Source organism: Coffea eugenioides, chromosome 8 (genome assembly GCF_003713205.1).
Source record: "Coffea eugenioides isolate CCC68of chromosome 8, Ceug_1.0, whole genome shotgun sequence".
In the NCBI taxonomy this organism is placed as follows: Eukaryota; Viridiplantae; Streptophyta; class Magnoliopsida; order Gentianales; family Rubiaceae; genus Coffea; species Coffea eugenioides.
In genome coordinates this window covers 8,590,001-8,603,106 of record NC_040042.1, presented here as the reverse complement: position 1 = coordinate 8,603,106, position 13,106 = coordinate 8,590,001, and the positions used below count along the sequence as shown (strand labels likewise).

Genomic DNA, 13,106 nt, shown 5'->3' with positions numbered 1-13,106 from the left:
TTCAACATAAACTTGCTGTGGAAATAAAATATGAGCTGTGAGATTTTGTCATTTGCCATTAACATGTGGCACTTTGACATATAATGAAATATCTATATAAAATCTTATATGCTCAGATTGTCACTTCTCTTAGGACTTGGATGCCACGGAAGTTCAATGTTTTGCCTAGTTGCAACACCGTTAAACATATGAAATAATAGCCAAGGCAACAGATGCAATGAATTTTTTTAATTCTGTATTTGTTTGATTAAATCGACCTAAGAAATGGATTAATCAATCTAAAGAATCCTAAAGGAGAACGGGGAGAAGTAAGTGCTAGTATTTTCTTTTACTTTTTTCAATTTCTTTCTATTTTCCTCTTTTCTAAACCGTAATTAAGACCTCTATTATAATTTGTTGAAAGCTTAAGCAATTGGTGTAAAAATGCAATAGGTCCTGTTTTAAAATTTACTCAAGGTAGTTACTTTTACTTTATTTTGGACAGGTTTATATTTGCTGGTCAGTATTTGACGGACGAAAGGTGCTAGACTTTGGCACTCTTGAGCAGGTACATTCCTTTATTGGTCAAATTTTATACGTTCACATGCCTGATTAGTCTTGTTCTAATTTGCTTTTGAATATAGCAGTTGGTAATTTATTATTTGAATTTTGCTATTAAAAGTGTTCATACATTACAAAGGTTTGCTGATATGAAATTGAGTATTTAAGTCTAATTTAATCTATCTTGCAATAAATTACAAAATTATTGGTTATTTTAGCTGTTATCTCATATAAAATGCATTATTTCAGGTACTCACTCATTAACACTCCTTTATGTTGTTTGATGAGTAAATATTTGACAACTCTAATAATATGGATAAGAGTTGGATGTGGAAAGATAGAAGAAGTGGTGAATTTGAAAAGGGTTTGGAATTATTCTTAAACTATGCATTTAAGCATTCAAGTCATGGGAATGGAATGATTGCTTGTCCATGTTCAGAATGTAAATGTGGAGTATGTGTGTCTAGGGCAGATGCAAAAATTCATTTGAAGGTGTTTGGATTTCTTAAGGGATACACACAGTGGGTAGCTCACGGGGAATTTGTATACTCTTCTGCACCGATACAGACCTCAGACAATGTTCCTCATAACGTATCTGATATAGGTGATGACATGAATGGTCTAGTTCATGAAGCCTTAGGAATACCTCAACAAGATCCTGCTATGGCTGGTACATTTGAATCTAATCAGGAACTACTGAATTCAGTTGCTGAAAAGTTTTATAAGTTAATTGATGATTCTCAACAAGAACTCTACCCTGGTTGTAAAAATTTTTCCAAGCTTTCGTTCATAATTCGCTTGCTTCTCTTGAAGTGTCTGGGTAAATGGAGTAACAAAATCTTTGATATGCTTCTTGATTTGTTAAGAGAAGCATTTCCTGAAGCCATGGAAAAATTGCCTAAATCTTACTATGAATCTGAAAAATTAATGAAAGAATTAGGACTTGGATATGAAAAGTATGATGCTTGTCCTAATGATTGCACTTTGTATTGGGGGGTAAATGCAAAAAGAACTTGTTGTGAAACATGCAAAGAACTTAGATGGGAAGCATCAGAAAATGATCCATCCGGTGAGAAAAGAAAAGTCGCACGTAAGGTTTTATGGCATTTTTCACTAAAACCCAGGTTGCAACGTTTATTTATGTCATCTAAAACTGCAAAGCATATGAGATGGTGATAGAGTGCAATTTATTCGGTCTTCTCACGTGCTTTTCCTATTTATTTGGACTAAATACTGCACTAATCGGTGGATTTTACTATGATTTTGTGTTCTATGCGAATTGCAGCATTTAGGGGCAAAAGGAGCTGGAAAATTAACTTTTGAAGCTTTCCTGTCAGTTAGACGTGGGCACGCCTAAGTATGATGTCCAAAGCCGGATTTGCGGGATTGTTGGCCACGTGCAAACTTCCAAATATTTGGAGATTCCTTCGCGGGTGACAATTCTGGAACAATGCTGACTTAGCCAATTTGCACGTGAAGAGTCATTTGGCAACAAGACTTCAATTGGGATTTCAATTGATTGGGTTCCTTCTTTGACTAAACGTGCTGGCCCACAAAAGCAGGAAGACTACTGGGTCTCTTTTGGAGACAGCCGCACGAGGACTCTATAAATACAATCCCTTCGCTGGCTTCAGGCGGTCTCTCGCTCTCTCTTTCTCGGCAGAAACGAGTTTTAGTTTAGGCTTTTAGCATAGTTTTAGTTTTTCTTTTCTTAGTTCTTTTGCATGGTTGTTCTCCATTAATGGAGAACTAGCTTCTCAAATCTAGTCAAGGGGACAACTGAAGATTTGGTTCAACAATTACTGTGAGATCTAATTTATTTTAATTGCTTCCTTCATTTATTGATATTCATATGTTTCCTGCTCTTAACCGTTATAACTCGTGTGGATGATTGATTAGTGCGCAATAATTAATTATTCATATAGGTTATTTTGCTAATTAGGGGTAATTGAATCCGTAATTGTTCGTTATCCCTATCTCAGTAGCAGCTGGCGTAATTGGGTTTATGTCAGGGGAACATACGATCTAATTTAAACAAACCCTCGTAGCGTGTTTGTTAATTAGGATTGGGCCTTTCTAATTATTAATGCAAACCAGAAATTAAATCCTACGGTCGTACCTAGGGTTGTTTTTGGGTTAGGGAAATAGTTAACGGTCGTACCTTAGCTATCGATAAATTAAGGAAGGGTTGGTTGTTTAGCGCGTGCGAGACAACTATAACCACTCTATTAATAAATGTTGGGATTATTTTTGCATCAATGATCAGTGCATGAACCATTTCTGAAGTATACCCTTGGCTAGAGTTTCTCTAAATATTTCTTTTAATTAATTATTTTCTGCATTTAATTTATTTAGTTAGCATTTAATCCAAAACCCCCTATACCTTGGACTCTAGAAGAAACAAATTATCCCCAGTCCCTGTGGATTCGACCCTACTCACCGCTATATACAAAATCTGTATTTTTCTCGAGTAGGTATTTATTATTGCACAGGTTCGGCACCTGTCAATTTTTGGCGCCGTTGCCGGGGACTGGTGTCAGATTAATTTGTTTCTTTTTGAGTTCATCTTGTTTTTATTTTTTTATTATTTATTTTTCTCTTATTTTATTATTATTTTTTTTTATATATAGTTTATGGCTTCTAACACTCCATATTTTGGTGATAGACTGGATTTTGTTTCCGGGGAAGGCGATGAGACTAGTTTTTTTGCTAAGTTTGCATATAAAGAGGCAGTAAACTCTATTAGAGAAAGAATGGCTGCTGCAACCTGTAAAATTTGTTTTTCCAGGGATCATTCAACCAGTATGTGCCCCGAATATCAAGATAATCTGAGTGTCCCACTCAATAATTATGGAGATTTTTCACCCTGGTCTCAATCGTGGTATAACTCTAATCCAAACGGGTATGATCAAGGATGGTGGGATAACTCCAGTTATGATTATACAACAGGGCCAATGAATTTTCAGCAGCCAATGAATTTTCAGCAGTATGAGTCTCAAGAACCATCATCCGTGTCAGGTATGTCTCTTGAAGAGATGATAGAATTACTAGCTGCTAATGTATCTCGAATTCAGCAGGAGACACAAAGGATGGGTGAAGAGATGAAAGAAGCAAGGCGTGAATGGGCATTTGAAACGAGCAAATTGATTTCTCCAGTTTATGAAGAATTGCCCTCACCGGCTATTATCGACCATGAGGAAGATGAGAGTGCAATTATTCTGACAAATGACATGGTACTGCAAGAGTCTCAAGAAGAAGAATCTAAAGATGCAGTTGAAAAGAAAGATGAAGAGCAAGAATTAAGACCCCAACATCAAATGGTTCAAGTGAATGAATCCAGTGAACAATCTCCAAATGCGGTGACATCTCCTCCACTCCTTGATCAATATTTTCCTGACTCTCATTCTTTAATTCCTGTTAGTGAGATTGATTTTATTATACCAGACGATTTTGAATTTCATGCCAGGAATAAGTTAAGAGTCATGATGGCAAAATATTTCGAACCAATAAGTGCTCGTGATGGAGGAGTGGGTGAAGATTTAAGATCATCACTTGTTTGTTTGGCGCCATCTACTAATCCATGGAAGACCGTAGCTCGGGTGGTCAAGAATTACTTCATTTACGAGGGCTATCAGGATTACATAGAAGATGAAGCACTGAAGCGAGCTACACGATTTTATCCTCCATGAATAAACAGGACAATGTCTAGCCGAAGACATTAAAGAAAGGCGCTGCTTGGGAGGCAACCCAAGGCCTTTATTTTAGTTTTCTTATGTTTTTGGAGTTTTTGTTAAGTGTTAGTTGCATTTAGTGATTTGTTGGTTTTGTGGCAGGAAATTGGCAGTTAAGCGTGCCCACGCCAGGTGGTCACGCCTGAGGGGAAGAAATTTCGTGCAGGTTCTGCGGACTCTATAGCAGTTAGACGTGCCCACGCCAGGTGGTCACGCCTAAGTGAAAGAAAATTTCGTTCAGGTTCTGCGGACTATATAGCAGTTAGGCGTGCCCACGCCTAAGCCAGGGGTTCCTTGAGTTCAAAAAAAAAAAAATTTCAAAGGACCCGCAGCCCTACTCTTTCTTTCTTTCTGTCTTTTTTTCTCCTTCTTTCTTCTTCCTTTTCTTTCTTTTTCTCCTACTTTTTCCTGCTGTCAGCCGCAGCATCTCGCCTCAGGTCCGCCGCCTGCGCTCCACGCCATTTCGCGTGCAAGCTCCGCCACCAACTCTCGCACGTCCTCTCCCTCCTCTGCGCCCAAGCTCAACTCCAGCTCTCCAGCAGCCCAGCTTGTGGAGCACAGCAGACCGAGCGCGCAGCTCCACCCGTTGCGCGCAATCTTCAAGCCCGCCGCACGCAGCAGGCGGCCAGAGCACCAGCGACCAGCAGCCCAGGCGCGCGCTCAACCAGGGGCGCAGCAGTGTGCTTTTCGTCTCCGCGCAGTCAAGCCCAGGCGCGGGAGACCCAGCGGCGAGCGACCCCAAGGCGCCTGCCCAAGCGCGTGCGGCGCACGCGCGACGCCTTCCTTCACTCCAATGCCCACCCCTGCTCTCTTCACTGTCATCCACTGCCTACTCCAAACCTCCGGTGATTTCTTTCTTTATTTTTCCGTCAATAAGTAGCTGAGGCCAGATTACTAGTTCTTTATTAGCTGATGCCAGATTTTAATTTCTTAGCTGAGGCCAGATTTTTGATTTGCTAGTTGAGGACAGAAAATTTGTGCTTGTTTGGGTGCTGTGGCATATCTGTGGATTGATTGTTGATTATTTGGTTAACGTTGTGCCCAACCAGTGATATTTGGGGAAAGTTTTTACTCTAGTTGTCTGTTTAATTAATTCTTGGGGGTGTGTTCATCGGCCGTTTCTGCACTTGTCTGTGATTGGAAGCTGTATTTAGTTGTCATTTGCTTTGTTGGCTGTTTGTTGACCTCTTTGGAATCCCATTTCCTTGCCTCCACCTTGCCCTCTGATTTCCAATGACTAAACCAAAAAAATAAGGGCAAGAGCAAATGGACACTCGAATGGATCGGATGGAGCGTCAAATGGGTGGGATGGCCCAGAATTTAGCACAGTATCCCCATCACGTGGGTTTCCGCCCGCCTTTCCCTCTCCAGCCGTAATTCAGTTCTGCCCTCCTCCGTTTTAAGGGAAGTTTCGTTGCCCCAATATCTCTGTTTTGCTCTTTCTTTGCTTACATTGAGGGCAATGCAAGATTTAGGTGTGGGGGGGTAGTATATTGGCTTTTTATTGAAAAAAATGCAAGTGTAGGCATTTTTGTTGGAATTTTTTGTTTGACTTTGTCGAATTTTGTCCAATTTTTGCCTATCTTTGTGCTTATTTGTGATTATTCCTGATAAACGATGGTTAGATGTTTCAAATTTTTCTATTGCTAAGACTTTACACTTTAAGGTGTTGAGTATGACATGGTTGATTTTAAGGGTATCTCTTGGGTGAATATTTGAGATTTTGTGACTTTTGCACTTTTTGGTTAACTTTTCTAAGTATTGTAAATATTTGTCTAGCATTTTTTGTGCAAATTGGCTCAGCTATTAATCTTAGTTCTCCATGTTTAAGAAATGAAGCGGGTTTGTGTGGTATTTAATTTTATTTTTGGTGCTTATTTATGAATAGTATTAGGCTATACTCCGCTAGTATCGTTGCCTAGTAACCGGGAGCCTTCACCACAAATGTCGACTTTCGCGTCAAAAAGCGACGATAGCCATGAGTATGTGGTTTTTAAGCGATGATGGCTGAGTAACCGGGCTCCTTCATATGGCCAATGTCGGAGTTCGCGTCAAAATGCTTGAATGGCTAAAAACTAAGCGTTCCCCCCTAAAAAAAAAAAAAAAAAAAAAAAAATCATCATTCATGTGTAGGGATATTCTAGAAAAAAATATATGTGCTAATAGTGAAAAATATGGAAGTGTTTGAATAAATTGTTAACCCGCTGATCCCTGAATTTTAATGTTGAGATTTTGCTTAATAGTTGAACCATTTGCTTATGGATGCTAGTTGAATATTCTGTATTCTTAAATTAGTTAGTCATAAATTGAAAGAGTCCTTGATCTTGAAAGACAAATGGAGAGATATTTCTTGGAATTTAATCACTAGTACTTGACATATGTTTTAATTGTATCTTAGCAATAGAAGATTTGAGCAATAGCCATTATTTGAATTTGATTATTTGATTTTTTTGTTCTCATACTTGAGGACAAGCATGATCTAGGTGTGGGGGTAATTGATAGAGTGCAATTTATTCGGTCTTCTCACGTGCTTTTCCTATTTATTTGGACTAAATACTGCACTAATCGGTGGATTTTACTATGATTTTGTGTTCTATGCGAATTGCAGCATTTAGGGGCAAAAGGAGCTGGAAAATTAACTTTTGAAGCTTTCCTGTCAGTTAGACGTGGGCACGCCTAAGTATGATGTCCAAAGCCGGATTTGCGGGATTGTTGGCCACGTGCAAACTTCCAAATATTTGGAGATTCCTTCGCGGGTGACAATTCTGGAACAATGCTGACTTAGCCAATTTGCACGTGAAGAGTCATTTGGCAGCAAGACTTCAATTGGGATTTAAATTGATTGGGTTCCTTCTTTGACTAAACGTGCTGGCCCACAAAAGCAGGAAGACTACTGGGTCTCTTTTGGAGACAGCCGCACGAGGACTCTATAAATACAATCCCTTCGCTGGCTTCAGGGGTCTCTCGCTCTCTCTCTCTCTCGGCAGAAACGAGTTTTAGTTTAGGCTTTTAGCATAGTTTTAGTTTTTCTTTTCTTAGTTCTTTTGCATGGTTGTTCTCCATTAATGGAGAACTAGCTTCTCAAATCTAGTCAAGGGGACAACTGAAGATTTGGTTCAACAATTACTGTGAGATCTAATTTATTTTAATTGCTTCCTTCATTTATTGATATTCATATGTTTCCTGCTCTTAACCGTTATAACTCGTGTGGATGATTGATTAGTGCGCAATAATTAATTATTCATATAGGTTATTTTGCTAATTAGGGGTAATTGAATCCGTAATTGTTCGTTATCCCTATCTCAGTAGCAGCTGGCGTAATTGGGTTTATGTCAGGGGAACATACGATCTAATTTAAACAAACCCTCGTAGCGTGTTTGTTAATTAGGATTGGGCCTTTCTAATTATTAATGCAAACCAGAAATTAAATCCTACGGTCGTACCTAGGGTTGTTTTTGGGTTAGGGAAATAGTTAACGGTCGTACCTTAGCTATCGATAAATTAAGGAAGGGTTGGTTGTTTAGCGCGTGCGAGACAACTATAACCACTCTATTAATAAATGTTGGGATTATTTTTGCATCAATGATCAGTGCATGAACCATTTCTGAAGTATACCCTTGGCTAGAGTTTCTCTAAGTATTTCTTTTAATTAATTATTTTCTGCATTTAATTCATTTAGTTGTCGTTTAATCCCAAAACCCCCCATTAATCTTGACTTGAAAAGAAATAAATTTCTCGCCAGTCCCTGAGGAGACGACCCTGCTTACCACTGTCTACTAAGTTAGTAAATTCAGTTAAATAATTAATTCAAGTATTTCGGATTAAGCAAACTCTTCGGGAACAGGGTGAATCAAGTAACCCATTGCACACCTAGAGTCCCTGCTCCAGTACTCGAATTGATTATTGACTGCTTTATGTGGTAGTTAGGTTTTATTTATTATTATTGCACAGGTTCGGCACCTGTCAAATAACATCGATTATTATCATAGAATTTGGATGTGGCAAAAGAGTAGAGATCTGAAATGTGTTTGATAAAACTGAAATCTAAGAACTTAAATATCAAATCTGAAGTATAAATCTATTAAATTATTAAATTGTTAAATACTAAATTTGATACATTTATTAATAAATGAATAACTCACCAATTATTTTTGGAAGAAAGTTTTGTTTAGAAAATTCAATGCCACTTAATTAATTTAAATATTTAATTTTTGATTATCAAATCCATCTAAACATGTTAAGATCTAAATTTATTAAATTTAAATGTTGAATCGGATTATCAAACAAGGCCACTATCTTGATCATTGAAGCAATTTGAAAATCTCAGTATTCTCCACTCTCTTTTTGAGTTTTAACATCCTTAATAATCTATTATTAGGGTAAATGATAAATATAGTTCCTCAAGTTTCCCAAAAATATTTTATTTTTACGTTTAGTCCATCAAGTATAAATTCGGGTTCTAATCCAAAGGATGATGCTAGAACACTATTTCGAAAACAAAGGAAGCTACAATGAAAAAAAAAGAAGGATTTAGTAATAAATCATAGCGGAAAACTTCACCACAAGTTCTGTACCAGTTTAGGAAATAATATACATACCCTTTATGAATTAGCGAGGTTTCCCTACTCCTAATGAAAATATATCCATATTAATTTATTCTCCATTTTCAATTATGGAAGATGGAAAATTGAACTTGCAATTGTTGTAATCCTATATCGTTCAAATGCTACTTGTGTCTATATCCTTTTGCTAAATCAAAATATTCTTAACCAAGAATCAAGATAATTGTACAAATCAAATATTCATACACGTAGAAGCACATATATATCTAACTATCTAAGGAGATAATTGTGGTTGAACAACAATCGAGAGTCATGATTGTATTACAAGGATAAGAAGTAGGAAAAAGTAAGAAGGCCATAACTAGATTTTTTGAAAATCTAATTGACAACAAACACCGCAAGTCAAATGTTGATGAACGCAAGAGATTGTCCGTTAACTATCTTCTCTCAGAGGAACTCTGTTTTCCATTCACTATTCATCCAGTGTCCAGTGCAAACTCGAGGGATACGAGAAATTGTTTGATAATTTTCACTGTGTTTATCCAAATTCTGTACTTTGTGAATTAGCTCATCAGACATATCAAGCAGCAAAAAAATTTGAAGCTCAGTCAAGTTTCGGAGGCCCAAAGGCAGGCCCTCCATAAGCTTGCAACCAGCAATAACAAACTCTTGAAGACTAGACATCGATTCCTCTTCCATTCTTACCCATCTCAGTCTTTTTAATTGCCCAAGGTCTAATCTCTGGAGTTTTTGGAATCGCCCAGTCTTGAAACACAGTGTCTCCCCTTCATAAGCACGATGGAAAGTTAGCGATACTAGATTGGGTAAATGTCCAAGACAGTCTATTGCATTCTCATCTCCACTCAACTCACTATTCATCAAGACTAAACGGCTCAAGGATTGAAGTGATATTACCCATTTTGGTACTCTCTCTAAACGCCCATGCAACAACAGCCTTGCAAGAAATCCAAATCTTGGAGGGACGGAATGTTGGAGATCAAGGGTCTCCTCTTCGTTAATAGAGTAAATGCATAACTGCCGAAGGTTGGTCAGCCTCAAGAGGGAGCAGAGCAACTCTTTTCCATCTTCTCTTCTTAGCATTGTGATGGATAAATCCCGCAACCGAATAAGCTTTCCAATCTCCCTCACTATTTTATCACTGTCTGCTTCTATACTTCCCAGACTCTCCAAGGAGGTAAGCTTTCCAATTCCATCTGGAGATTTAAAGCCCCTAATGGTAAAGTTGTTTGAATAATCACCCTCTCCGCCTATGATAAGGGAACAGAGTTTTCTTAGCTTTAGAACTTCCACAGGCAACTCTGTTATAGTGGTTCCACCCAGATTTAAAGATTCTAGGTTTTGAAGCTGCCCAATAGATTTTGGAATAATTTTAACTCTGGTGTAACTTAGATCTAGAAACTTGAGATGAAATAATTTGAAAACTTCCTTTGGGATGTTGTCTAGTTCAGCTCCTACTAAATTTAAAACCTTTAGGAACTTGGGACCACCACTTAAAAACTTGGACAAAAATGAAGTTGTGAGAGGATCTTCATACCCAAATGTTTCCACGGACCGAAGACACTTTAAGCTGTTGAAGCCTTGTGAAGGATTATCAGTGAAGTCATGGATTGCTAGGTGTCGAACTTTGTCAGGCCATCTTGTGCAATATCCAGTGGCTATGGCTGTGAAGCACTGCTCTTTAGATTTTGAAACAATGATTTCTCGCAGAAAATCATGAAGACCACATTCCTTCAATTCACCATCATCCCACGTGTCTTTAACTTGGATTAAGTTTCTGTTGATGAGTTCTTTTAGATATCTCGTAGCAATGTCACTGGCTATCACTCCTTCTTCCTCTTCTATAAATCCTAGTGCTATCCATTTATGAAGTAAATTATCGACATTCCTAATTGGATAATCTTCAGGATAGATGCTTAGATATAATAAGCAGCTTTTGAGATGATGAGGCAAATCATTGTAACTAAGTAAGAGTATCCTTCTAATTCTTTCAAACTTACTGCTACCATCTACCTCGCCACCAAAACCACGAAGTATCATCTCCCATTCATCTATCTTGTCCTTATCCTTCAAAGCCAAAACACCACCAATTACAACAATTCCAAGCGGTAGCCCCTCACATTTTTTCAGTATTTTTCTAGAAATTTCTTCTAGATTTGAAGGGCAATCATTACTCTGAAATGTTCTATTGCAAAAAAGGGTCCAAGAATCTTCATAAGAGAGGGGCTTCATCTCATGGACAAAGCCATAGGATTCCAAACAAGAAGCAGAAGCTACATCAGCTATTCGTGTTGTCAATACAACACGACTAGCAGTATTGCAGTCAGGCAATACATATTTGATAGTTTCCCAAGCATTTAGACTCCACACATCATCAAGGACAAGGATGTACCTTCTTTCTTTGAGGAAGTCTCTGACAAATTCACTCAGCCTAATACCATTCATGGATTCCACTTGTGGAGGGACTGGCTGTCTGATTTCCTCGTACAATTGTTGAATCAAGTCCTTGATGATGACATTGAACTGAAAATGCTGGGAGAGAGTTATCCAAGCATGGCTCTGAAATTGTTTCTTCACTGCAGCATCATCATAAACTTTTTTCACTAGGGTGGTCTTACCATGGTTCAAAGTCGTGGTCGCAGTCGCGGTCGCGACCTGGAACGTTCCACATCGGTCTCGGCATATCGGTTGCGGTCTCGGTGAGACGCAAATTTTAAAGTATTTAATATTCTAAAAATTATTAATAATATAAAAAAAAATGCTAAACAAAAATAATAAAAAATAGCAAAAGAAATAGCCGAGTCAATCCGTCACGGTGTAACTCGGCCGATTTCTCGTCTTAACTCGGGATAACTCGAAGTGACTCGGTGTGACTCGGCCGAGTCAATCCGTCGCAGTGATGTCTCGGCCGATTTCTCGGCGAGTCAAGTATCTCGGTATCGTTTCGTCACGGTATCGTATCGGTAGGGGCCGAGACGGTGACGACTCGGCCGAGTCGTCTCGGTCTCGGCCGAGACTTCGAACCATGGGTCTTACCGAGTCCCCCCATTCCCACCACTGAAACTAGTTTCAAGTGGGAATGGTCATCAAGGATTTTGGAGATGAGCTCTTTTTTGGGCAGATCGATGCCAACAAGCTTAGCTTCATCAATTAGGAGTGCTTGATCATGAATATCACAATTTGCGTTTGCCAGGTGGGATGTGCTGTGTCCTATTTCTTGAGTACCATATATGGACTGGTACCTCTGATGCCTTGCAGAAATCTCTACAACTCTGGCCTTGATATCTTTTATCTCCAAAGAAATCCGATGGCGGGCTTTTAGATTCTTTATTGAGTTGTAGATCTTTCCAACGCGGCCACAGAATCCATTTGCGTCACCACGAGCAAAGCGGAAAGCAAAATCGTCGAGAACATCCTCTGTATCATAAGCAACTTCTCGAACCTGCTTGACCCATTCTTGGAGTTGAGAGTCATTGTCCTTCTTTGCTTCAGCTTGTCTAAGGAAAGCCTTCATGCTCCCGAGTTCATCTTTGATGGACTGAACATCTGGTCGAAGTCCTCCCAAAAGCGTGCTCTCTTGGGAAAGTAAGGTGGAAAGCTGCTTAATTAGAAAGCCTACAACACTCTCAGCCATATTCCTTAAATTTCACAAGACTTGGTTTCTTACCAAAACAATCACAAGAAACTAAAATGTAGCAAACTTGGGAAAGTATGCTGTTTTCTCCTGTAATGGGGAGGGTTGACTAGCTGGTTGGAATATCAGGATCGAGGGACTTTAATGGAATAATTGATGTTTGTGAAGGCATTTATGTACACGGGACTTGTAAGCAAAAGTCAATTGTCTATAGAGATTTATGAGTGACGTGTTGTTGAATTACAACAATGGTGACAACTACGTTGAAGAAGATTCCCTTTCAAATGGAATTAAACTAACAGGACTTGATTAAATAGGATTTGTTTAACTAATTGTATTAAATAGGACTTGATTAAACTAATAATTCTTTGAATCTCCGATTAGATTGAAACATACAGCTGATATACTTTTTTGTATTTTGCCATTATACAGACATCATTGGTAGGTAATAACTTTTTTTTTATTAGAAAATAATAATTTCATTAATCTTCAACGAAATCACACATTAATAATGGCCTTAGAAAAGCTGGTTGATCCGTCCACCAATAAACATTAGCCGCTAAAACATGCGCCACAATATTATCATGCCTATTAGCTCACACAATTGTAGAGGATACTTTT

The 13,106-nt window shown here is 38.4% G+C and overlaps 2 protein-coding genes across 2 annotated transcripts; one reads left to right on the top strand and one right to left on the bottom strand.

Moving 5' to 3' along the window:
- The first annotated feature begins 852 nt into the window (after positions 1–852).
- On the top strand, positions 853–1,716 carry LOC113780145. Its single transcript, XM_027325958.1, has one exon. It carries the CDS (start codon positions 853–855, stop codon positions 1,714–1,716), a length of 864 nt encoding a protein of 287 aa, XP_027181759.1.
- A 7,564-nt stretch (positions 1,717–9,280) lies between these two features.
- On the bottom strand, positions 9,281–12,485 carry LOC113780144 (disease resistance protein RPM1-like). Its single transcript, XM_027325957.1, has 2 exons — positions 11,907–12,485; positions 9,281–11,506 (listed from the first exon to the last, which is right to left on the bottom strand). The coding sequence occupies exons 1-2, from the start codon at positions 12,483–12,485 to the stop codon at positions 9,281–9,283; spliced, it is 2,805 nt and encodes a 934-aa protein (XP_027181758.1).
- Between the last annotated feature and the right edge of the window lie 621 nt (positions 12,486–13,106).

Bases quoted from the DNA above. Each gene is read 5' to 3' on its own strand.
- LOC113780144 (XM_027325957.1), bottom strand. From the start codon at position 12,485: ATGGCTGAGAGTGTTGTAGGCTTTCTAATTAAGCAGCTTTCCACCTTA. The intron at 11,507-11,906 runs GTGGGAATGGGG...GGAACGTTCCAG, and splicing joins ACTTGAAACTAGTTTCAGTG to GTCGCGACCGCGACTGCGAC.
- LOC113780145 (XM_027325958.1), top strand. From the start codon at position 853: ATGGATAAGAGTTGGATGTGGAAAGATAGAAGAAGTGGTGAATTTGAA.